This window comes from Pimephales promelas, chromosome 19 (assembly GCF_988280905.1).
Source record: "Pimephales promelas chromosome 19, fPimPro1.hap1.1, whole genome shotgun sequence".
NCBI classification, from domain to species: domain Eukaryota; kingdom Metazoa; phylum Chordata; class Actinopteri; order Cypriniformes; family Leuciscidae; genus Pimephales; species Pimephales promelas.
The window spans coordinates 3,560,930-3,588,058 of NC_142787.1; the positions used below are offsets into that span (position 1 = coordinate 3,560,930).

Here is a 27,129-nt window from a genome sequence, read left to right on the forward strand (position 1 = left end):
AAATGCATAGTTCATAAAAATATCCATATTTCAACAAAAACCAATAACAACAACATCTTTCTACTTAATATCATACATTCTCATCACCCGTAAGCTAGTCATAAAATATAAACAAGTGAAACTGTTAAAATCTAACTTAAAGGCTATTTTATAATGTTTGGATAAGAGGAAACCTCTAAAATGTAGCATTGAAATAAATATAAATGTTTCAATAAGCAAACAACCTTCATTAATAAGTAATCGGCAAATCATATTAAATGCTTGAAAGATCAGTAGTGGCGAATTGAATTCAAAATATGAATATATCAAGTAAAGTTTCATGACATTTTTGGTTTTTGAATGGACTAATGATCAAGTTTGTAATCTGACAGAAATCACCATGCGAATTCAAACAGTAGAACATTCGCCAGTCTTTCTCTTCTAATCCCTCATAATGCTTCATTCGATCTTTGTCAATGTCCTTTGGTTGCATCTCTCTGCCTCTTTAAAAGCACTTTAGTTTTCCATCAGAGTGAGTCAGAAGAGGAACTCCACTGAGGAACTCCAGCAAGACTTCACGCATAAAAGCTTTAGGATACGCACACAAGCCTCACAAACCACACCAGTTCCTTTTGCACACATAAATTATGGGATGTGCAACTAACACCAGTTGACAAGGGGACACTTGGATAGAGAGTGCGCGTAAAGCATGGCTTGGATACGCACATGTTTTTTTCTGTCTTGGTAAGTAGCAAAGTCTTTTTTTTCTTTTTTTTTAATCTGACTTCACACACTTTGCTTATTAATTTATGGAAATGTTTACAGTGTTAGGGAGGTGTTGGCAAATCCACCGACCGAGACAAGGATTTATTTGGATAACATTACGCGCATTTTGGATAGGCTGTTAGATGGATATGACAACAGACTCCGACCTGGTTTTGGAGGTAAGCAATTACTTAACATGTTACTTCATGTAGTTGTTAAAGTAGTTAAAGACATTTACTTTTAATTGTATTATTTATAATATCATGACTTTGCATGGCAGACTTCCTCAAGTTCATCATCAGAAACTGCCTTACTGCTTTATAAGGTTTCAAATATTTGTAATGAATGAACTAAGGAGCATCTTTCTTTCTTTCTTTCTTTCTATGACTTATTTATATTTGAAAAACTGTAGGTCCCGTCACAGAGGTTAAAACGGACATATTTGTCACCAGCTTTGGTCCTGTTTCTGATGTGGAAATGGTATGTGATAAAAACAAACAAACAATTATATATGATGCGTGAAATCGTGCATATAAACCTAAATCCTCTGTAATTGCATGTTTACTATGTCCACTGCCTCTGTTCATGTTGGCCTGGCTTCATTATTCTGACATTTGGGCGGGATGTCATTATAGAAGCTTAGGGATTTTAATCTGGTTGACAATCCCTGACAGTGAGGGTCCCGGCTCAGCTTTCTTTCCTCTGTTACACACTACACTATTTTCCTACAGTGTCTAAAGCCACCTCGCCTGCCATGTGATGCACTGTGACAATCCGAAAGACAGTAAAGATAAATCTCCGCCAAGATTAGTTGGGGGGAAAAAAAAAGATAAAAATACCATTCCTGATGGTGAATGTACAGTATACCAGCCTGATTCGTATACATCCCGGATGATACTTTCCTGATGTGTTCACTCATACAAATTTATCGTGGGTTGCTGTTTATATATGAAGAGTTCAGATGCAAAAGCCTCTAAATGCCATTTGAAATGTTCTTCTTTAATGGTGATTTTTATCAAACTTGTATATTTAAGTTCAGTAATATCACTTAAATAACAATTAAGTGAAATTACTGAACTTAAATATACAAGTTTAATAAAAATCATCATTAAAGAAGAAAATTTCAAATGGCATTTAGAGGCTTTTGCATCTGAACTCTTCATATATATATATATATATATATATGAAGAGTTCAGATGCAAAAGCCTCTAAATGCCATTTGAAATTTTCTTCTAAAATGACCATTTTTATCAAGCTTGTATATTTAAGTTCAGTAATTTCACTTAAATGACAATTAATAGGTAATCTTCATTGCCATTTAAGTGAAATTACTGAACTTAAATATACAAGCTTGATAAAAATTGTCATTTTAGAAGAAAATTTCAAATGGCACTTAGAGGCTTTTGCATCTGAACTCTTCATATATATATAAACCATATGCTCTGCACATGACAGTTTAGATTTCTGTTGATTTAAAACGGCAGTCATGGAAACCACATGTGAATATCTAAAATATAAACTCTAAAACAAATAATAATTTCTTAGGAATACACGATGGATGTGTTTTTTCGGCAAACGTGGATTGATGACCGGCTGAAATTTGAGGGCCCCATTGAGATCCTGCGTCTCAACAACCTAATGGTCAGCAATATCTGGACACCGGACACGTTCTTCCGAAATGGCAAACGTTCTATTTCGCACAACATGACCACTCCCAACAAGCTGTTCCGCATCATGCAGAACGGAACTATTCTGTACACCATGAGGTAACCTGCGTGCCAGAACATTTGCTCTCCAAGTCAAAGATGGACTGCACACTTGCTCTTTAAAATGGCAGTAGAAGTGGAATAACACATTCACAAACAATTGAAATACACACCAGTCCACAAACAATCGAAATAAAACAACAACAGTGGATTCTATTACAGTACCAATTACTTGAAAAAAAAAATGCATTCTTATTCATTTATGCCGCATGTATTCACTCTGGGTTGTTTGAACCCAAATTTGGGTCAAATATGGACAAACCAGTCACATTGGTTCAATGATATTTAACCCAATGTTTGAGTTTGTCCATATTTGACCCCAATTTGGTTAAAACAACCCAGCATTTTTTTTAGAGTGTTTGAATGACTTTTTTTGCCACTGTATATAGGGTTTAACAAGGTCATCTGTTATTTGACATAAATTAAAGGTGAAATGTGTATTGTTTTCAGGTTAACCATCAATGCAGAGTGCCCCATGCGATTGATAAATTTCCCAATGGATGGACATTCATGCCCTTTGAAATTTGGCAGCTGTATGTATGTTAAAATGGCACACTTTCCTTTTGAATGGTTTTACTGGTGTGACTGACTTTAGTTTTGATTTGTGCCTATAATATAGACGCCTATCCAATGAGTGAGATTGTGTACACATGGAAGAAAGGACCATTGTTTTCAGTGGAAGTTCCTCAAGAGAGTTCCAGTCTACTACAGTACGATCTGATTGGACAGACTGTGTCTAGTGAGAGGTTGAAGTCAAACACAGGTATGATCTTTGGGACTTTTGAGTTAGTTTTTGTTTTCCGGTTTGGTGTGCACAAATCTGCCGAGAGCTTTCTTAATACCAACCTCTTGCCAACACCAAGTTTTCTTTGTTGAATGTGACATTAAACTGGATTTTCTATTCGTCTTTAATGTATTTCTGCGGAATGTAGTTTCTTGCACACTTGTTTAGGATTGCCTATATGTTGCAGGTGAATACATAGTCATGACGGTTTACTTCCACCTGCAAAGGAAAATGGGTTTCTTCTTGATCCAAACATACATCCCTTGCATTATGACTGTGATCCTAGCGCAGGTCTCCTTCTGGATTGACAAAGAATCAGTACCTGCCAGAACTGTGTTTGGTAAGCATGCTTTTTGCTTCCTCACACACTGATTGTCTGTTGGGCTCACTGCGCAAGCACCAGTATGATAATACTAAACCCAAACAGTGTAAGAAGTGATACAACTAATGATAAAAATAATTCATTCAGTGCTGCAAGGTATTCATTAAACAGAATATAGACCCATTAGACTATTTTCCCTTTTGTGTGTGCTTTTTATTCTATGTTCATTGTTAACTTGTTAATGGCTGACTGATTTGAAAATGTAGATGCTAGTAGCTAGTAGAAAAAAATGTATAAATACAATCATTTGTAATATGATTTCAGTGCTTATAACTTTTGACCAATTTGGAGGTAGTTTGACAATGACAAACACAAAGTTTGGTGTCAATCCAGCAAAAACTTGACATAGAGCCTCAGATACAGTTTGGCATCAGGCCATCAAACAATTTGATATGTAAAACGATAACGGTTTTGTCTATCAACAAAAAACTAGAACTTTTTGCTTGACATGGTCTGATGATCTAAATTGAATTTGGTGCAATCGGACCAATGGCTCGGAAAAGTAGGTTTTCAAAGAAATGCAAAACAGCCAACGTCCAAAATGGCCTGCATGGAAAATTGATGTATCGTTTGACTTGGCATGCTGAAACTGAGTCAAACGAGATCTAAAGATTTTTGTGATTTTTGGCCAAACTGCTCATTTATAAGCAAAAATAGCCATTTTTCATATCTCCTGATAACGGTGCCGAAACTATGCGGGCATCCTCAGGTTACGGTAGTGACCACACAAACCAAGATTGGTCTGAATATGCCAAAGTTTTGCTGAGATACTATCATTTTGCAGTTATTTGAGAGCGATTTGACTAATGATGAGAATTTATGTCATATGGTGTAAACGAATTGTCTTGAGCTAAGGAATCTGAGGAAAAAGCTCTAGTCCTTATAGTTAGCAACTCCAAATTTGCTGTGGTAAATGTTTAGATTGTTCCCTATCTGTGTGCCAAATTTCCAAACATTCCCTCAAGTGGTTCTAAAGGCTTGATTTGACTCCCATGGCGGAAAAAGAATAAGAACAATAAGAACTCTAGCGATTACAATGGGTGCCTGCGGACATTTGGTGCTTGGCCCCTAATTGACTATGTGTTGAGTCACTTGAATGCTTTACAGAAGTAGCACTCTGAGTTGCCGCTCATTTAGAGTGTTCCAAATCAGTCACACATGAAGCTACATTTAAAGGAGTAGTTCACTTTTAAAAACACTTTTGCTGATAATTTACTCACCCCCATGTCATCCAAGATGTCCATGTCTTTCTTTCTTCAGTCAAAAAGAAATTAAGAATTTTGATGAAAACATTCCAGGATTTTCTTCATATAATGGACCTACTGGGAAACGGTTCAATGTCCAAAAGACAGTTTCAGTGCAGCTTCAAAGAGCTTTAAACAACACCAGACGATGAATAAGGGTCTTATCATGCGAAACGATCGGTCATTTCAAATATAAATAACAAAGTTTTCGTTTTATAAGCACAAATGCTCGCCTTGCTCTGTTCTGTGATGAGCGTTTGTGACTCTCCTGTTTGTGACTCTCAAATCTTTTTTCGAGTCATGACTCGAAGTGTCCTAGATAAGACACTTATTCATCATCTGGTGTCGTTTAAAGCCCTTTGAAGCTGCATTGAAACTCTCATTTGGACCTTGAACCATTTGGTTCCCATTAAAGTCCATTATATGGAGAATATCCTGGAATGTTTTCATCAAAAACCTTAATTTCTTTTCAACTGAAGAAAGAAAGACGTGGACATCTTGGATGACATGGGGGTGAGTATATTATCAGCAAAAGTTTTTTTTTTTTAAAGTGAACTACTCCTTTAAGGTATGATGTGGTTTTAAAAGGCAGCAGCCTATATAGAGGCCAAAGCAGCTTACTACTAAGTGAACTAAGCCAGAGAGAGCAGAAGAAGGGGTTTGAATTTTAAGCACTCCAGATACAAAACATATTATTCTACACGGAAAAGTTACAGAACAATTTAAAGTGAAGAGTTGTGAATTGCTAGACTGAAACTTGAAAGTTCTCATAAAAGCAAAAATATAAATCAACAAAAATGGTAACACGTCTTTAATTAAAGGGTAAAAGACGCACTTCTAACTAGTCGCTTATTAGCATGCATATTACTAGTATATTGGCTGTTTATTAGTACTTATAAAGAGCATATTAATGGCTTATTCTGCATGACCATATATCTCTCAATCCTACTCAATACCTAAACTTAAATGCTACAAAACTACAGTAATAAGTATTAATAAGCAGTAAATTAGTAGTTTATTGAGACAAAAGTTGTAGTTTCTGAATAAGTGTTCCCCACACTAAAGTGTCACCACAAAAAAAAAAGCCAGATGAATTTGCTAGGGACTTATTAATCCCTTGATGAGATGATACACATTTGACTTTTTATGTAGATGTTATTTCTGCTTCATTATCTTAATGCACTCTTCTTGGCAGCGGTTGGCAGTGCTCCTAAATCACTTAACACAGAGCAAACATTTTGAGATCCTCTTCCTTGCCTTTCCCTGTTTGCTCTATTTTCCATTTATACAATAGAAACATGAGTAGATGTTGAAGTATAGAAGAGTAAATATATTGCATTAAACTTTACAACACATTAAATAGTGCTACTTAAGCCTTAAAGAGATTGAGACAGCCCTGAAATATATATTGTTTGTACCTCTGAGGCAACAAGAATGCTTGTTGATGTGTAGTCCCACCCGCATGCCCAGATTGGTTGAAACAGTACAGAAACAGTATATATATATATATATATATATATATATATATATATATATACTGTATATATATATATATATATATGAAAAGTTCAGATGCAAAAGCCTCTAAATGCCATCTGAAATTTTCTTCTAAAATGACAATTTTTATCAAGCTTGTATATTTAAGTTCAGTAATTTCACTTAAATGACAATTAATACGTAATCTTCATTGCGATTTAAGTGAAATTACTGAACTTAAATATACAAGCTTGATAAAAATGATCATTTTAGAAGAAAATTTCAAATGGCATTTAGAGGCTTTTGCATCTGAACTCTTCATATATATATATTGGTTGAGGTGAGGTTCTCACGTAAAAACCAAACAAACAAAAAAACAAACAAACAAAAAAAAAACACCAACATATTGTGGGAGTTTTTCTTAGGCCCTGTTTACACGAGAATGCTCGCGGGTGAAAACGTAAAAATATTTAACGGATGTGCCTTTTGTTTACACGGCGACTGCGTTTTTGGGGCTAAAATACACAAAAAAGTGAAACCACCCTCCAGAGTGGAAATCTTAAAAACGCTGCACCGTCTAAAGGGTAAAAACGCAAAAGTCTGCTAGACAGTGAAAGTTGTACGTAGTAGTGCTTCACATCGCCACCTAGGCGCCTGGAGTGTATACTACATTGAATTTCACATACTTTTGCATCACCATATGCACGTGGATTTCCCACCCATTACGCTCCTCTAAACGCAGAATATAAAAGTGATTTTTTGCGTTTTCTCTTCAGATCGTTTCCGTGCAAACATAATTAATTCTGTTAAATTCATCCATTCTCAGACAAAATAAATGTAAAATTGGGATTTTAAATGAGCTAGATTGAAACTTCAAGTTGTTCTGTTTAAAATGATATAAGGCACTCGATTCTGTCTGCTAGTATGGGTTAGAAAACGAAGGAAAGTACAGGCGAGTCAGTTGCCCAATGTTCTAGGTCTTTGTGAAGCAGTCTTAAAATGTGTTAACTTTTATTTTGTCCTCATTGATTTTTCAGCTGATTAATTTTGTGTCTGTCTTTGTTGTCTCCCGCTTGTGTTTCATTGGGGTTATTAGAGTTTTTTGGCAATTCGGAGTGCATCAGTTTTCCTCTTTATGAACACATCAGCACTTGGTAGGGATACTAAACGTATACATTGAGATATCCCAGACAGCAAACTGACATTGAATCAACGTGGAAACGACGTCTCTTATGACATTGAAACAACGTTGATTTGCTCATCGAATTAACGTTGAACCAACGTCAGACGCGGCATTCTTCAAAGCAAAATGAAATCGAAAATTGGTTTGCTTTCATAACGTTGAAACAACGCGTTGATTTCAAGTTGATTTTCCGTTAGTTTTGAAAGAATGACGCATCTGACGTTGGTTCAACGTTAATTCGATGAGCAAAACAATGTCAGATCAACGTTGTTTCGATGTCATATTTCCACGTTGATTCAATGTCAGTTTGCTATCTGGGATTAAAGATGATATCATCAGTTATTGCCAGGTGCGTTTCAGCTTTAGTTGTCTGTAATTGGGATACGTTCTTCTTTTGCTGATAAAGTCACAACTTCAGTATAAAAATGGCTTCCTCTGAGTGAGGTGTTAATTACAGCACGTCAGTAGATTACAAGCAAACATCAGCTCATGTGGAGAAGTGAGTAACCTACAGCATGTTTCTCAGTTCTGAGGTGAGAGTGTTATGCCTGTGAAAATAGATGTGAAAGAAAACTTCAAAGAGTGTAAAAAAAAGAAAGAGAGTGAGAGTTTCTGACAAATGACTTGCTTTCGAGAGTAGAGACGAATAGGTAGAGGCATTCACTGTCCATTTCTATCGCAGCTGCTCTACATCACAATCTTTTACCACTAAGAGCTGAAATAACCCAAAGCATTTGGTTCAGAGATGTAATTGACCGAAGTAAATTTGGACCAGCTTTTTGTCCTTAAAAGCATTATTTTGTTCCTAAGGCAATTACTGTTTGTTCCTTTACTTTCTTTCTCTTTCTTCACAACATTTCTATTCATATCCAGGACACGGTAAACGTGTTCTCGTGCACAAAAGCTATCAAACTTTGATTCGAAACTGAAATCGAACATTTAATGATATTTTTAATAAGATAAAGCTTAAATTATATTTATTTGTGGAAGATGTCAATTTGGTAGGGCTATGATGAAGCTATGTGTGATATTAAATACAGTAGTTATGAGGTCAGAGTTAGTCAACTGACCTATTTAAGTACATTGCTTTGAAACATAAAGTGTAAAGGTTTTCTTGTCCCTTCCGTAAGAAATCCTACTGGGCTGTCCTCATACTCTCTCTCCCTCTCTCTTGAATGTGATTTCTATCTGCTCAACCAATTGACCATGATCTGCCCTATAGATCCAACACATCAGTCCAATAAAAACACAGCAAGCTAGTCCTGATGTGGACAGGAGGGCAGATTTGATCAGCAACACCTTTGTCCTTAAAGTAACATGTTTTGAGAAGTGGGGTAAAGTGTGGTGAAATTGCACAAAGAAAAGATTGTTTTACTGATGCGAGATGTCTGGAAGAGTGTCCTGTATTGATGGTAGCGAGCATGACATTGACTTTTTAAACATAATCAAAGCAAATAGAAAGTAAATTGACAGCATATGACTTGGCTTGTCATCATGCTCTTGACTTTGTGACCCAGACTCATTGGAAATACGTGTCTCGAATTACTACAAGCTTACAAAAAAAAAAAAAAAAACATTATTTTTTAAAAAAACACAAAGCCAGATTTAAAATTGTGACAAAAGGTATTGTATCAAATTAAAAAAAAAAATAGTATTGACCATGTTTAATACATAAGATCACCATCATAAAATGCATTTTATCGCCACTAGACATTTCACTTTGAAAAATTAGCTTGACATTATACAGTATATGTATTGTATTGGTCTTAACATAAAAGTTTTTTCTCCACAATTTTTGGCACCCCTGCAGTCTTTTATGAGTATAATATGTCTGAAGAATATTACCATTAATATTTAATTTTATTAGCACACTAGGGTGACTAGGAATCTCAAATTGTCTAGACTTCTTGTTTTACAGGAATATAACTACAGTATGAGGAGACATCAAAAGATTGTTGAGCTTCACAAAATAGAAAATAGCTAAAGAATTGAAAAGTCCCATTTCCACAATCAGGGCAATAATTAAAAACTAAAGATGTTACGAATCTGCCAGGTAGAGGATGTGCGTCTGTATTGTCTTAATACAAGACGAGAAGGAGAGTTTGAGTGAGCCAATGTTTCCCTAAAGCACTGTCAGATAGCTACTGTATGGTCGTAAATTCCATTGAACTCTATTGGTAACGACAAAACTTACGACCATAGTTGCTTTTTGGAAACTCACACCTGGATATTATTCTGAACCTGGGCGGATTTACTCTTGAGGCAGGGGCTGAGGCTCGAAGAATAGAGGTTTCATCCCATTGGTGGTGAGCATGCCATGATATGGTAGAGATTCGGTTGAGTGGATACTATGTTTTTGTGACAAAATCGTTTTACAGTGTAATGAAATGAACAGCTGTTGAGTTGTTGAAAGAAATCTGTAATCTAGCCAGCTATGGGGATAACTGGTGCAGTGTTGTGTTGTTGTTGTTGGACTAGAATTATTGCAATAGAATGTTTGACAAAACTAATATCTTGATGTTGGTTTTACTAATATCAAAACCAAAAATCAAAAACAATGAATTATAGCTCCATTTATACTTATTTATAGAATAGTATTGCTATTCTATAAATACATTCATAAAGACCCATTTAGACCTAGACTGGATTATGAGAACAGTTATTGTTCATTTATATATATATTTTTTTATAATTTAGTCATGCATTTTAGTCATGCATTCATGCTTTTTTATTTTTATTTTACATAACATTTTAAGTACAATTTCAGTAAAGTATAACTGCTATAAGCAAGCTATACCATGAATATGGCCGATGATATATATGTATATATATATATATATATATATATATATACTGTATATATATTAACAACATATTAAAATTACCATTCATGACCTCTAATGCAAACATTAGCCATTAAAGACATTAATAATTAAATGTTACAGCAAACAAGTTTCTTTTTTTTTTGTTTGTTTTTTTTTTTTAACCTTTATAAATTCTAAATCAATGTATAATAGATTTGAAAAAGCAAATGCATGACTTGTAAACAACTATAAAAATAACATAAATGTATATATAACTGTTCTTATAATGCATAGGACTTAACAATACATTCTCACCCCAAGGCGTCACCATTTGACCATGTTTCAATATTTGACGCTTTAGGCGCCCTTTAGCGTCACGCGATCCTACGGCGTCATCTAACTGACGCTAAAGGAAAGCGTCAGTTAAATGACGCGGGTGGGTTTAGGTCTGGGGTGGGGGTAGGGTACACGCGATCCTAGGGCGTCATCTAACTGACGCTAAAGGGCGCCTAAAGCGTCAGTTAGGTGACGCCTTGGGGGTGGACTTAACGAGTCGATCTAGTTATAGAATAGTAATACTTGATTCTAAATAAATGGGGCTTTATAGAAAGTGTTACCAACATATTTAACACAATAGAAAATTTATAGTTCCAAACATTAAGAAGAAAGAACTGATTAAAATATAGAAAGGCCATTCTTTGCTCATAAAAAAAAAAATACCGTTATATATTTTATTAAACGAAACAATACTTTTCAAACTAATGCTCAGATGTAAAATAAAGTTATCTGTCATCGTTTAGACAAATCACTTTGAATCTGAAAGGCTTTTCAGTCCTTACTGTAATGGTTACTTATCCTGGAGCTATTCCATGGGAGTTCACGCAGAGCTCTGAGTAAATGACCTATTCAATAGAGCCAGCACGCTCCAGCAGACCATGGGTTTCTATGATCCATTATGAAATAACAGTACACCTCTCCCCACCCCCGAGTTTCCCATCAGCCCCTTTATGTTGGTTAAAGGACGAGACCTGATCAGAAACATAGGGAAATGCTCTCCGTCCATATGGCATTTTTAAGTTAAGTTCCTTGTCCACTCATAAATGTCGGAAAATGCTTAATTCATCTTACTGTGCATGCGTAAAATGTATAAAAACTCACTAAGATGATACACAGACCGGACATAATCAGGTTCTTATGCTTTTTAGGCACAATAACTTGTATAAGCAAAAAAAAACCCATCCAGGTCGTGCTCAATCGCCGTTCCACGTATAAACATAATTACAGAAATATAATATGAAGATTATACTAAGTAACATTTACAGTATCTGTGCAAGTAAACGGATATCTGGTACAATACGTGATTAAATGTATCAACAATTTCAAATACCTACTGTCTCAGTGTAGATGTATTGCTAAATACACAAAACCATGACATTTCTCCTGTTGGACTCCGGGCGTTGGAACATTAAAATGCACGACACAATTTACTGCAGATTACAGCAGATACATGCTTTACATTCGCTTCAACAACATTGTTATCTGTCATAAAACCATGATGTTTGCAACATTCTTATAACAAGACTTTTGTAACTACGATAGAAGGTTCTATATAGAACCTAAAAGGTTTCAGTCAGGTGCTTAGAACCTTTTAGAGGTTCCCATATTGGGATCATTTTATGGATTTAGCTTTAATTAACAGGGCTTTTTTTTTCTAAGAATGGTATCATGATATTGAAGTTTGTTTCGGCCACAGATTAAAAAAATAAATAAGGTAATTGCGACTTTTTTTCTCACAATTGCGAGTTTACATCATGCACTTCTGACTTTTTATCTTTGAATTGCGTGATATAAAGTCGCGAGTTTATAACTTTCTTTTCGTTTATAAAATTCTGACTATCACACATTTCTGACTATACAGTATATCTCGCAATTCTGACTTTATATCTTGCAATTCTGACTATATATCTTAATTCTGACTTTATATCACCATTCTGACTTTATATCTCACAATTCTGACTTTATATCAAACAATTCTGACTTTATATAACAATTCTGACTATATATCTCGTTATTCTGACTATATATCTTAATTCTGACTTTATATCTCACAATTCTGACATTTACATTTCTGACATATATATCACACAATTCTGACTTTATATCATGAAATTCTGACTTTAGACCACACAATTCTGACTTTGTATCTTACGATTCTGATTTTGTATCACGCAATTCTGACTATATACTGTATATCACGCAATTCTGACTGTATATCACGCAATTTTGACTTTATATCTTGCAATTCTGAGTTTATATCTCGCAATTCTGACTTTATATCTCGCAATTTTGACTTTATATCTTGCAATTTTGACTTTATATCTTGCAATTCTGACTTTATATCTCGCAATTCTGACTTTATATCTCACAATTCTGACTATATCACACAATTCTGACTTTATATCTCGCAATTCTGACTGTATATCTCGCAATTCTGACTTTATATCTCACAATTCTGACTATATCTCGCAATTCTGACTTTATATCTCGCAATTCTGACTTTATATCTCGCAATTCTGACTTTATATCTCGCAATTGTGACTATATATCACAAAATTCTAACTATATGTCTCGTAATTCTGACTTTATATCTCGCAATTCTGACTTTATATCACACAATTTTGACTTTATATCTCGCAACTGTGACTATATATCTCACAATTCTGACTATATATCTTAATTCTGACTTTATATCACAAAATTCTGACTTTATATCACGCAATTCTGACTATATATCTTAATTCTGACTATATATCTCACAATTCTGACTATATATCTTAAATCTGACTTTATATTTCAAAATTCTGACTTTATATCACGCAATTCTGAATATATATATATATATATATATATATATATATATATATATATCACAATTCTGACTTTATATCTCGCAATTCTGACTATATATCACACAATTCTGACTTTATATCTTGTAATTCTGACTTTATATCACGCAATTCTGACTATATATCACACAATTCTGACTTTATATCACAATTCTGACTTTATATCTCACAATTCTGACTTTTTATCTCGCAATTCTGACCATATATCTTAATCCTGACTTTATATCTCACAATTCTGACTATATATATCACACAATTTTGACAATATATCACGCAATTCTTACTATATATCATGCAATTCTGACTTTATATCTCACGATTCTGATTTTATATCATGCAATTTTGACTTTATATCTCACGATTATAATTTTATATCATGCAATTCTGACTTTATATCTCATGATTCGGACTTTATATCTCACAATTCTGACTTTATATCTTACAATTCTGAGAAATAAAGTCTGAATTGTGAGATGTAATCTTGCATTTATGAGATAATTATCATTTAAAATGTTTTATTCTTTGGCCTAAAAAATCAAACCAGTTTTTACAAACTGCAAATGACAAAAAAAAAATGACTAATTGGCCCTTCTTTAAATGATAATCACATATAAACTTAATAAATATATAAATACTTATATACCCTTATATTTGTTTTGCTTTTGACTGTACCATTAGCCAAATGAAAAAATGTTTACAGAAAATATATGAAATGCTCTTAGAAAATGTTCATGTTTCTACATTTGCCCAAATAAAAGTTCCCAGCTCAGATTTGCCATAAATAATGAAGATTTTTTTTATTTTTATTTTTGATTGAACTATTCATTAAATCACTGTTTTTAAACTACTGTTTAGGATTAGGTTGAACTGAGGCTGTTTACCAAAATTTCATCTAGAAACTGAAAACAAAACAGAGATCTTTATCAAGCTAACAGTTTTTTTTTTTTTGTTTGTCTGTTTTTTTTGTTGGATTTTCATGTATTCTCTACAGGCATCACCACAGTGCTAACCATGACCACGCTGAGCATCAGTGCCCGGCATTCATTACCAAAGGTCTCCTATGCCACCGCCATGGACTGGTTCATCGCCGTCTGCTTCGCATTTGTCTTTTCTGCCCTTATCGAGTTTGCTGCAGTCAACTATTTCTCCACCTTGCAGGCCAATAAGGAACTTCGGCGGGCCAACTTGGCCTGTGCTGCGGCCCAAGCAGCGGCCAGAAGTGATGGAGAAGCCGTTTCGGTAATTCTTATCTACATCTTTGTTTCTCCATTCATTTCACCCTCTCTTCTTTCTGCCTTTCATGGCTCACTGTCGTTTTAGCCGATAACAAGCACACTCGACGAAAGGAGACAGCCAATGGCCTCCCTTGCCCCTAGCCCTAGCTGCTGTAGATTATATAACCAGTTCAATGTAGCAAAACATCCAAGCGAATGCATGCCAGACTCAAAGCGAGGGGATCTATCCTCTGTGTCTTGATTGCTGTAGGGGTAGACGCAGTGGCTTAATACTCTTGCCCTGAGTGAGTAAATTACCATGTGAAAGTCACAGTCAGATTCCCATTTCATGTCATTGATGTCGCAGGCATAATGACAAAGTATGTGGCTCGGTTTCATTTGGTACACATTCAGAATTGTAGATCTGCTTCAGTTTGCTGAACATTTATTAGCTCAACAACAGATTATATGGGCTTCTATGCAGTTTTAAAGCTCTAGACAATAATATTTAACCCTAATATAGTTAACTAATGACAAAAGTGTATTGTGTAACAGTGCTAGGTATACTATTCAACACTTTCAACAGGCTCCCTGAATACTCCCTGTACAACCTGTAGACTTGCCACAAACACACCCCATTGGTTGAGCCAATCTGTCTGTGCTTTCCTGGTTGGTAGCTCAAATATTTTAATTGCAGTGTTCACACTCTTTTAGGCTGGGGATCAACCTACAAATATCATTTTCCATTAAATTGGCTTAGGATATTTCTTCTAAAAGTGTGTCATTTTAGATTCATTTCATATTTCTGCAAGAGAGTCACATGAACACAAACGTCACATAGCCATGCAGTGAAGATCTATGGCCAAGGTGTGGATTTTTGTTAAATAAGACATAAAATTTTCATATCATATAGCCCCCAAAACACTTGGAATATATGACACACGTCGCATGGGATCATTCTGCGATACGTATGTGTATTTAAAAAAAGCTGGATTTTGGTCGTTATATGGACAAGTGCGGATGGGATCTTTTACTCTCCTTCTTTGGCCCATAAAAAAAAGGGTATACGGCATTAGAACGACACCAGGGTAAGTAATTTATTACTTCATTTTAGGGTGAACTATCCCCTTAATGTTTCCTTTGTAAAGGTGTTCATTAATGACTAATTAGCTATTAATTTACAAAGGCATTATAGGTTGATAAACAGTTATAACTGCATGAATAAAAAGGGTGATTTTAATGCAATACCTGTCAAATAGTGTTAAAAAATCCTTAATAAATAAATGTATTCATAAGTGTTTCAATCAAAACCAGATTGCTGATTTATTTAACCTCTTAACTGTCACCCCCCTTTTTGGAATAGACATGGAAATGCTCATTTCAAACTTAAATGGTTGTAATTCAAGAATGCTTTGGAATATAGACCTAAGTTTTAAAGAAGACATTTGGCAGATTTTTCAGAAATAAATTAAGAAAGTGAAACAGAAAAAAAAAGTTATAGAAGTTTGAGTTTATAGAAATGTACAATGTAAAAATTTAATTATTCATATTTTATATAAAATATGTATTTTCAAAACCTGGGCTGCTCTAAAACTGCAGAAAAATCAAAGCCAAAAATCTGAACAAGTTGTGTTTCAAATTTTAGGTCGATGTCTCAAAAAAATGAGCTTTCAGTGAGATTTAGTTTGGGCGCAGTACCAAACTTTTTCACTAGGGCACAACCAGACTCCATTACTGCCCATATAAGGGCGTCTCCATTATGTGTTTTGAGTGATCTGAACCATTATTTTCACAAATTTCACACAATTTATGAAGTAGAAATCCTATTCAGAAGTAGTATGGGAAGTTTGGCAGATTTTGATATTAATTAAACCTCTAGGAATCATACAAAGAACACGCATGCACGTTATAGCTTAATGGTGAATCTATTTTTTTTCATAATATTTAAAACATTTTCAGACTTTTTTTCTAAAATAATTGAATGGATGCTATCTTTTGAACTCTTGGCATGAAATCAAACTGAGGTTTTTTCATGATTTTTCATGTTCATTGCTATTTCAAAATAAAGGTCTGAACACGCTTTATGAGTATGAAAATATTCTTGTCGCAAATTGATAAATTACGGCTCCTGTGTACATTATTTTGAAAATCAGTCACCAAATATGGAAACTAGAGATTGTAAGCTTTCAAATGATATATAGTTTGTCAATATTACTTAAGGTCTTTTCTAAGATATTGTTGTTTTAAAAATATAATGGCAAGCGTCCCACCTGTTAAGAATGATACATCAAAAACATGTTTATCAGGGTGAAAGTATCAATCTTTCTTAAAAAAAAGCAACCATAACTGTATGAGAGATTAAAATTGAAAAAAAATAACCTGACCCTTATAGTAAAGTGGACACATAAATTATTTATTTATTAATATTACACATACAGAAGAGATTATATCATTCTGGTGAATTTGGTGAAATATACTTTATTGTTGATGCAATAAATCAGTTAAAAAAGGCATTTTTGTGGCACATTGCAACATTAACTGAGTATGAATTCTCATGAAAAGTGGCTTATAAGTAAATTCACATTAAACAATTCAGAGACATTTGTCAATTCAGTTGGACGGATGGCAGACCAAATACAATAAGCTCGGATTTATCATTATTCAATTTCAGAAAGTTTTATGTAATATAATGTTGATATCATAAACACAGCCATTTAAGCAGTCAAGAAGAGAAAGAACAGAAGAAAAATGTGCAGGTCATCAGCATACAAATGATGACAAAAGATCACGACAATGGTAACATAACCAAGTAAATATTCAAAAGAAGAGGTCCAAGAACAGAGCTTTGAGGGACACCGAGAGGGAAAATATGTGAAAGTTATGGACAGCAATGAATACGTGACTATTAGTGAGATAGGATGTAAACCAAGAAAGAGCGCTGCCCATGATGCCTATAGCTGAAAGACGAGAGATAAGTATGTGATGCTGTTAAATCAAGCATGCGGACAGCGAGACAGCTCGAATCACCAGATGCGAGAAGCTCATTGGTCATTGATTGATAGAGATCAAGAAGATTGTTAACAGAGAGATGAGATTGTAGCTGAGAGGGAACTGCTTTTTTTTAGCAGGTGAGCAATAGAAGATGACATTACAGATAGACAGCCTTTTAGAAATGAGAAGTGAAGTGATACTGCGATTACACATACAGTAAACACTTTAAAAAGCATATTCTGCGATGTTACCTCAGTTAGCTTACCCGAAAAAAAAAAATCGGTGAACATGACGTGAGATTAAAATGATGCTTCAGAGAACGTTGGGACAGTCGTGACAGCGTCACATCTCATGAAAAGTGGCTTTAATGGATGCTCACTAGCGCCAACTACAGGCTTTGGTGATTTTGGTTTCCAAAATGTGTATAAGTGTAGCCTAAAGCAAACAATGCAAAAAACTATTACACTACAAATGATCAGAAATTACACAATAACGTCCACAGATCTCTAATGTTGATTATCTAACTGTATTATTATTATAATGATGTGCAGTGTATTAATATACTGTTGTCACTTCTGGTTTTGTAGAAGTGTTAATCTGCTAAGGGATTTGATTCGACTGTATTCTGTTGTATTTGTGCTTTTCCTGTTTTATTTGCTTTCTAAGTCCTTGTTTGTTTCTATAGTAACTGATCAACCTGTCTTGTTTTGTTGCTCATTTAGTCTCGTGTATTTATAGCCCTGAGTTGTATCTTTGCTTGTCAGATTTCATCTGCACGTGGATGGATTGTTCTCCTGTATTTTTCCTATTGCTCTTCACAAACAACTGTGACAAATATGTATAATATGCAATGCATTCTTTTCATTTGTAATGTTAGTAGGACATACTTTTTATTCTCTTTCAGCTTCACATCACTAAAGCATGTGTGTTCTGGCATGTGACTGGAGTTTGCACAAGTGAGCATCCAATATAGCCACTTTACATGAGAAGAAGTCACGCAGTTAGGACTGTTCCAACGTGCTCTAAAATATATATATTTAATACTGTGTTTCTGATTTGACAGGAAAGCTAACTGAGGTGACATTGCAGACTATGGTTTTCAAGTGTTATGAGTAATTGTTGTGTTACTTTCAATGTATTAGTATATAAATAACCACACTGGCGATTCCACAAACACTTCTGTATTGTTTTGTTAAAAGACAGTATCTAACTTTCTGCATTGTTCTGTAATGTGTATTTAGTAATTGATTTAAAACTATTGAATTTTTTGATTGCCTTTATTCAGCTTGTATTTATCAAATGTTTTTGCCTTATAGATTTGATATTTTATCGTTTGTTGGAAGACTTGATTGTTTCTCTATTGTTTAATGTGAGTTTACTTGCATTAGCCAATGCACTTTTCCAATGTGCTAATAAAAGTTGAATCTTTTTAGTTTAAAGGGATACTACACCATATACTCCATCGCTCTGGCGCGTAAGACACTTTGATAGCACTTAAAGGGATAGTTCCCTTTTATATTGTTATCTCATAAGGTTATGTGCTCACACACTGTAAAAAAAAATATTTTCATGATTTATAATCACACAACATTTTTTCTTTTGTCAAATCAACTTAAATAAATTATGTAGTTCATATAACATAATATTTTGAGTTTCTGATGATTAAATCAATCTCCATTGTATTAACTCAATTTTTCAATTTCAATGCACTTAAAAATTTAAGGCAACCAGGTTACTTCATTTTTTTAAGTTAAACCAACAATATTTTTTCACAGTGCAATACAGATTGATACTTTCATCTTTATAAACAATACATTTGATTGTATACATTGCTGTGGATAGGCATTATGAACTATTTGAAGAGTGTCATGAGTAAGACACAGAGTAGCTTTTGGTAAACAACATAGTAAGAAAAGTGTCACGAATCATGAGATAATAAGTTAATGAACACCTTTATAAACCCTTACAAAGGAAACCTTGGTGTAAAGTGTTACTTTTTATTCTTTTATCCCAGTTTAAAAACACTTGAGGCTGACTTCCTGGAAAGTGGAAACACTGTGGCTTTTTTAAAACAGACAAAACATCTTCTTGCTCAACCAATGGCAAGAGTTTGGGGTAAGAATACCTCATAACTGGGACAAAATGTGAATGGGGTAGGGTGAAGGAGCATTGTGTGTGTTTGGGAAAACAATCACTAAAATTGAAATTCTTTTTGGTGACGCTACTTAGAAATAACACATTCCCCCATAATCTAACACATTTAGAGAGCCAAGCAAATGATATAATTGTGTGATTGTCCCATTGCCTTGGATATTTAGCCTGAGTTAGCTGCTGCCTGTTGCGGTGTCAAAAATAGCTGCGGTATTATGGCAGCTTGAGCCAGGTGCTCCCGGGGCCATTTCACATTGCAGTAGGGGCGACACAGTGATCTGCAGCTGACACTCACAGCGTGGAAACCTGTTCAACGATGGCACCGAGTCATAGCCGTTTTCAGTGCCAAAGCCAGAAAGGGCTAAAGAACTGCGAATAAAAGCCATAAATAACATTGTTCACTCAAAGCAAAGTCTGATTTTAACTCAGATATCATTAATTGTCACCTCTCTGGAGAATTGAATGATTCTGACCTGAAAATTAAATGATCACAAAATCTAAAAAGCTATGTTGCATACAACAGTTCTTCACAGAGACAGTAACTGTAGTTAGCTTCCAGGATTTTGGTTTGTTTGAAGATACAATAACACAATACAGTAAAATAAAAGAGTTCAGCTTTAGATCAGGATGTTAGTAGATACCGTGAATGCAGTCGATTTGGATGAAACAAATAAATGTAGGGTCAAACACAATTTCCAATGTATATTGTATATGAATGTATAATTCCACTGTATAAATCACGCAATGGGCTCTATGCACGGCGGTATTTCCGGTGAAGGTGTAAGGATGCTCGATAACTTCCGCCGATCGTAGAGTCCAATGCAATACCGGTAATTTATATTGAATTTTATACTCCATGGTTACACTAAAGAAACGTTAGTCACAAAAACAGATAAAACAGACACCACTCGTTGTGTTAATGCTTCTTTTTAAAATTAGATTAAATATACATAACTATACATACATAACTATCAGTGATGCGCGGGTTGATCCGAAATGAGCGGGTGCCTGCGGTCACCCGCGGTTACCCGTCATCCAAAAATGTTTTTAATGTTATTCGGGTCGCGGTCGGTCGGGTCGTTTGAAAAAAGATGCGAATTAAACATTTGTATTAGTACTAGACACAATTTTTGATGAAATATCCAGCCCTACACATTATTGGCTGAATAACTGGCACGAAGATAACACACAAGCTCAGTCTAAACAGTTCTCGGTTCTATACTAGTGATTGGAGAACCGCTGTCCCTGCGCGTTCGGTATACGCAGTATCAGCTGCTCGTGCTCATCACTTCTCTCAACAGTGGCACCAACATGTCTCGGTTCAGTGAACTGTTGGAGTTACTGGAGTAAAATAGAATTCAGGATATTGATTAATTTCGATTCGGAGGCGACTGTCAGGCATGTCTGAAAGTAAGTAACTAACTTGTGGATCCGCACTGACGCAAGACGCGAACTGTTTCGAACGATTCAGTTCGATTTAGTGTACTGGTTCGACCGGTTCACTAAAAAGAACCGGTTCAAAAGAACGATTCGTTCACGAACCAGCCATGTCTACGATCACTACAGTCTGCAGAGATGGAGGCAGCAAGAGAAAAGGTGAAGACTGGGGAGTGGAAGCTCCGCAAATACACAAATAGAAAGAGTAAAAGTGTGGGAGACATTTGCTGAAATAATGAAATATGATGAACAAAGTGCTGGCTTTGCCTTTGTTATGTGTAGGCCTACGTCTTCTTGCGATGCTGTGTTTTGATTGATTGAAAACTTTATTGAACAACAATCAACATGAAGTGTTCAAAAGGATAAAAACACAAGAAAGCCCAAGGGCTTGTTTCCATTGTGGTCCTTCATGGAAGACGAGAAACGGTACATAGACAAAATAACATTTAAAACAGTAAAGAAAGAGGGCATACAAATTACAAACACACACACACACACAAAAAAAAAAAAAAAAAAAAAAAACACGTCTGTGGCCCAATAACGCTCCGTTGAGCATTTACTACTTTTAAAAAATGCGGTCAGGAAGCAGGTCGGGTACAATATTTTTTTACTTTTTTTTGCGGTGTAGAAAAACACAGCGGGCTGGGGAACGTAACACAGCATAAATACACAAAGCCGAAACAAATTAATTATGTTGATTTGTATAGACTCCTGTCCATAAAATTATAGGCCTGTCCATAAAATTATCAGGGGGGAAAGATGTTTACTGATTCTGATTTTCTGAATTGAGTTTGGATCTGTAGCTGCTCAATATACCGGGTAAAATATATAGCAACATCTATTTAAAATACATTTATTGTAAAGGCACATAAATGCAGCCTATTTTAAATGCATTACATGATGCATCGATTAGCTCTTCGTTGATTGGCTGGCATGCGAATCTTCCGCTCGAGTTCAAATTTTTCAACTTGCGCGGAAGACATTCGCGCCAAAATGAGTCGCCCAATTCGCAACGCCCGGTGCGTCTATTCCCGTCTTTGCATTGACTTTGTATGTAATCTACTCGCGCAAACGAATTCGCGTTCGGTGTGAACACACCATAAGACACGAAACAAGCAGTTTGTGTGAGAAAACGAACTGTATTTATATCGTGTTTACCTCTTGTAACCACAGCCACGTCCAAGTATACTGAAGGCACGGGCGTTTCGTTTTCATTCTGTGTTATGGACTTTTAATTTGTTTTACCTTATTTTCATAATTGTTGCTTGGTTCTTGTTCCTGTAGTTACTGATTATTTTCATCACCTTGTTCTAGTTGCTCATTATCTGGTTACCCTTGTGTATTTATTATAGTGATTGTCTTATTGTTTTGTGGTGCTTTATCCCCTGACTACTCCTGATGTGTCCTTTTTACTACATTATCTTGAATGAAGAAGCTGCACTTACTAGATCCTGTCTCAACTACTCCCTGCCACAACGTGACAGAATAACCAATCCAACAAATAGATCTAGCTGTGGCATTCATCAGCCGTCATTACATGGGACATCCTCTTATTCATGAGTTGGATCATTTATCCAAGTTTAATGATCTCAGTCTGAAGACTATCTATTGGGTCAGCATACAAAATAGCCAGTAGATGGATTTGCTGGAGATGGGGGATCTGAATAGGAGGGAGTATGTCCTCAACTGTTTGGACTCTGCCCAACCCGTGGTACTGTGTTCCTCAGACCCAGTGCCAGAGACCACAGCGTCATGGACCCATCTAGCCCTTTAACCCACCCACTGCAAACACAAAGCTAGAGAACCAGACCGCAGAACCAGATTGTTTTGGATGAGTTGTTTGCAGTCAGATCCCGCCTATTCCTCCACCCTTGACACTGAGTTGCTCGCTAAGAGCTCAGTTAATTTAATGGACTCTGCCCAGTCTCCCATGTCCCTCATTGCTTCTGGTCGCTCCCAGCCTGGAGTCTCCTTTGTCGCTGCTCGTCGCATCCAGCCTCAAGACTCCTCTGTCGCCACAAGTCTCACACTCCCTCCTTCTCTCACAACGCATTCAGTTCCTCGGCACCTCCTCCACTTGTTAACTTCAGCCCCTCTGCTCCTTCTTAAGTGGCTCCACCCAGCTACTTGGATCCACCTTGTGCTTTTAGGTCTCCAGCTTTGCCCCGGTGTGTTGATCCCGTAGTTTCACCTCGAGTCTCTGAGTCCCGGACACCACCTCAGCTCTCTGACCCATCGGTGACCCATGCTCCCTTGTTTCCACCGTGTTACGCTATCCCTCAGGCATCGCTGGGCTCCTACCACCTTCTGGCTCTGCCTTGTTCCATTGTCATTCTTGTTTTGCCTTAGACTTCCGGGTCTTTGGTTACCCCTTGACTCTCCACCTCTCTGGCTCCACTGGCCCCCTCCTTCACTCTGGTTCTAACATTATCAACAGTCCCCCAGGCTTTGTCCCGGTCTGCCCAAGCCGCTGTCTCCAACTGTCTCCTGTGGCTCTGCCTTGGCTCTCCTGGTAAACCCGGGTCTTAGTCTCCTGGGCTCCACCTTGGTCTCTCCCACTTATTCACCTCAGTCAGTTGGTCTACTGGCTCCATCATGGCTCCCACCACTGTCGGTTCCACCGTGGCCTTTCTTCCTAATGGGTTGCTTCCTGGCTCATCCCTCTTTCGTGTCCTCCCTGGTCCTTCCCTCAGCCTTCCTCCTCCCCCCATTGTCTATTCCTCCTGCCTCTCCTCCAATTAACTTTTGGTTTGTGTTTTTCCCTCTACATCCACTGATGTGTAGTCTCTGTTTATGGTGTGTCTTAAAGGATGCGCCTTCCGGGAGGGGAGATTTTCATTCTGTTTTATTTTAGTTTTTTTTTCACCTTGTTTTCACATGTTCTCTTCCTGTTTGCTTTGTTTCCACTCGTACATTGTTAGCATAGTTACTATTAGTTTCTAGTTGAGAGTCATTATCTTGTTTCCCTTGTGTATTTATTCACTTTGGTTTCTTTAGTTTTTTGTTGGTTATTGTCTGTTACACTAGACTGTTTTGTTGTATTTTATCACCCTTTAAATGTCACTGTAATTAACCAAATAATTATGGTTTAATTAGCTCATATATGACCATGGACCACAAAAGTGGTCTTATTTGTCCATTTTAAAAAATTGAGATTTATACATCACATGAAATCTGAAATAAATAAATAATTTAAAATAAAATTTCCATTGATGTACGGTTTGTAGACAATATTACAGATACAACTATTTGAAATGGGGAATCTGAGGGTGCATAAAAATCGAAATATTGAGAAAATCGCCTTTAAAGGTGTCCATTTCTGTTGGCGATTGTGCTGAATCCACTTATAAAAATAAGATTTTGATATATTTAAGGTAGGAAATTTACTAAATATCTTCATGGATTTTGATCTTGACTTAAAGAAAAATCAATAATTTTGACCCATGCAGTGTTTTGTTGGCCATTGCCACAAATATACCCGTGCAACTTAAGATTGTTTTTGTGGTCCAGGGTCACATATGTAGAAAGTTAGATAATATTTTTCATGGAACATTTTAAGGAAGACTGAAAATATGGTATAAGGAACAATTAAATATATGACATTTTCACATTTTCCGTGATCTAAAATGAGAAGTACTCCTAATAACCAATTGACAATTGCTTTATTGCAAGCTTATAAAACTATAATCTTACTTGCAGTGATATTGAATAAAGAACTCACTATTTGTATTTAGTCTATTAATATATGAACAAAGTAGCTACAACAATATATTAACTATGTATGTTCGGTGTGTTTACAGTGGTTTAATGGACTTTCAGTTTGTCATGTGTTGTCTTTGTTTAGAGACCCGCCACTTGTTTGTCTCTTTGGTTACTCTTATATGTTCATATGTGTCAGCTATGTGTGATCAGTTATCCTTGTTTGTGTTCCTTCTTAAGTTGTTCCCTCACCTGCACTCCTTATCTGGTATTGTTCGTGTTTACATGCTGTTTCGTGTGTTGGCTGTCTTCACCTTCTTTGGAACCTTAGCGTTACGACAGTATTAAGTAGGTACAACTCTTTTTTTTTCAGCTATATCATCTTTACAAGTTTGAAATACAGCAACTGAGGCAGTTGGTAGATGAGTGACAGTTTCATCTTTACTCTTTTCTAACTGCCCCATTTCCGCTTTCCTATTTTTTTTGGAGAAAATAATAAATAAATAGATCGATATTCAATGAGTTATCAGATAGTATTTGTTAGTTTGTTTGTTTCATTGGAGAATAAAACAACTGTGATATAATTTTCTACAGTATCACATTACACAAGCTGCACTGTTTTTGTTTGTTACTGCATTTGTCCAAACTTAAACGTTCAAATTGTGTTACCAGTCAAAAAGTTGGATAACTGTTTGCCTGTTCTTAAGTCACAAATGAATCTCTGTGTGTCTAGAATCCTCTAGACCCTGGAGGTGTGTTGAAGAAAAGGCTGAACTCCCTCTCCCAAAGAGATGCTCCTGACAGGTTCTCCAGACCACCTCAGTGTGATTTCCATCAGCATCAGCATGGTCCCACTTTCCCTGCCAACAACATGCTGATAGAAACTAGTATTATTGACAAGTACTCACGTATCCTCTTTCCTCTGTCCTTTGGGGCCTTCAACCTGGTCTACTGGATTGTCTATCTCACCAAAGACACTATGGAGTCCAGGTAGGGTTCTTCTCTGTTTGCTAGACCTTGCCGTTTCATTCTTCTAAAGAATATGAATAATAATAATAGTAATTCATTTATATAGTGCTTTTCTCAACACTCAAATCGCTTTACATAGAAGGGGGAATCTCTTCAACCACCACCAATGTGCAGCATCCACCTGGATGATGCGACGGCAGCCATGTTGCGCCAAAAAGCCCACCAGCTTGGAAATGGAAGTTCACAAAATTACTTGAAAAGACCATTTTAAATGTTAATTCGGGTTCCTGCGTAGTTATCATTTCACAAATATGCCTTGTATAATAATAATCATTATACTTTTTATTACATTTATAACATTTATTTAAATATATCATAACTCAATATAAAATAGTTGGGTAACACTTTATTAGCTGTGCTTAGCTAATGCACAGATAATACTGAATTAATGTGTAATTAATGATTATTTAAGCTATTCATTAATTAGTAAGTAATTAAGAGTCTGTAAGGTTAATGTATCAGTTCATACTTGTTATTAATTACATATGTAATTGTGGATTAATTCCATAATAACTCATTTTTTTAACTAATAGTGTTAATTAATATGTTAATTACCAGAATGAGCCAAAGCCTTGTATTTCAACTTCCAGATAATATGACAGGTACACTAATATGCATGAATACATGATTAATTACTTCATTGTTTGTGCAAATTCATGTGCAAATTACTACAATTACTAGTTAATAATGACGTGCCCCAACAAGTAAAGTCATAACATAATGATACCTTTGCTAATCATTAGCTAATGATTAATTAAAGCAGCCAACTGGAAGTAGAAGTGCAAAGCTTTGACTAATTGTGGTAATTAAGACATTCATTTACACTATTAGTTAATAAAATATGTTATTAAGGAATTAATACATTATGACACATTGAATAAAGAGCAATTCATGTATTACTAAATCTAGTAATCATATAGGCTCTTTATTAGTTGCTGATATAATCATTAATTAAATCAAATACCAATAGTTGCTTAGAGAAATTGGATGTAGAGAAGAAAATATTCAATATTGAAAATTGCTAAAAACAGCTTTTACTATGTATACTATGCAAAAATTATAAAGAATATATTAATATATCAAATGCTTGCCATTTCGGAGAGAGAGAGACAGAGAGAGAGGTAGGCAGAGAAATATCATGCAGCCTGTTATAACTTAAAAGGTTTAAAGTATCTAAATACACATATCAGGTGACTAGCAGAAAATGTGAATGATTCAGTAACTTAGTTGATATTAGTCTTAACAGAGAGATGGTCAGAGAGACGGTCAGAGACAGCAACACGGGTACGGCTGTTTGATTTGCGATCATGTTGTGCTTG

The 27,129-nt window shown here is 35.6% G+C and overlaps 1 protein-coding gene across 2 annotated transcripts in view; it reads left to right on the forward strand.

Moving 5' to 3' along the window:
• The first annotated feature begins 472 nt into the window (after positions 1–472).
• gabra6b (gamma-aminobutyric acid type A receptor subunit alpha6b) overlaps positions 473–27,129 on the forward strand; it is a 37,416-nt gene continuing 10,759 nt past the window's right edge. Inside the window, exons 1-10 of one of the 2 annotated variants that reach the window (XM_039688409.2) lie at positions 473–723; positions 805–923; positions 1,157–1,224; positions 2,290–2,510; positions 2,961–3,043; positions 3,130–3,273; positions 3,482–3,634; positions 14,281–14,528; positions 25,022–25,129; positions 25,515–25,649. In XM_039688409.2, coding sequence (XP_039544343.2) covers positions 689–723; positions 805–923; positions 1,157–1,224; positions 2,290–2,510; positions 2,961–3,043; positions 3,130–3,273; positions 3,482–3,634; positions 14,281–14,528; positions 25,022–25,129 — 1,179 coding nt within the window. In that variant the 5' untranslated portion in view covers positions 473–688 and the 3' untranslated portion in view covers positions 25,515–25,649. Of the gene's footprint in view, positions 724–804; positions 924–1,156; positions 1,225–2,289; positions 2,511–2,960; positions 3,044–3,129; positions 3,274–3,481; positions 3,635–14,280; positions 14,529–25,021; positions 25,130–25,514; positions 25,772–27,129 lie in introns of those variants that run through there. The other variant, XM_039688408.2, reaches the window with a different exon arrangement.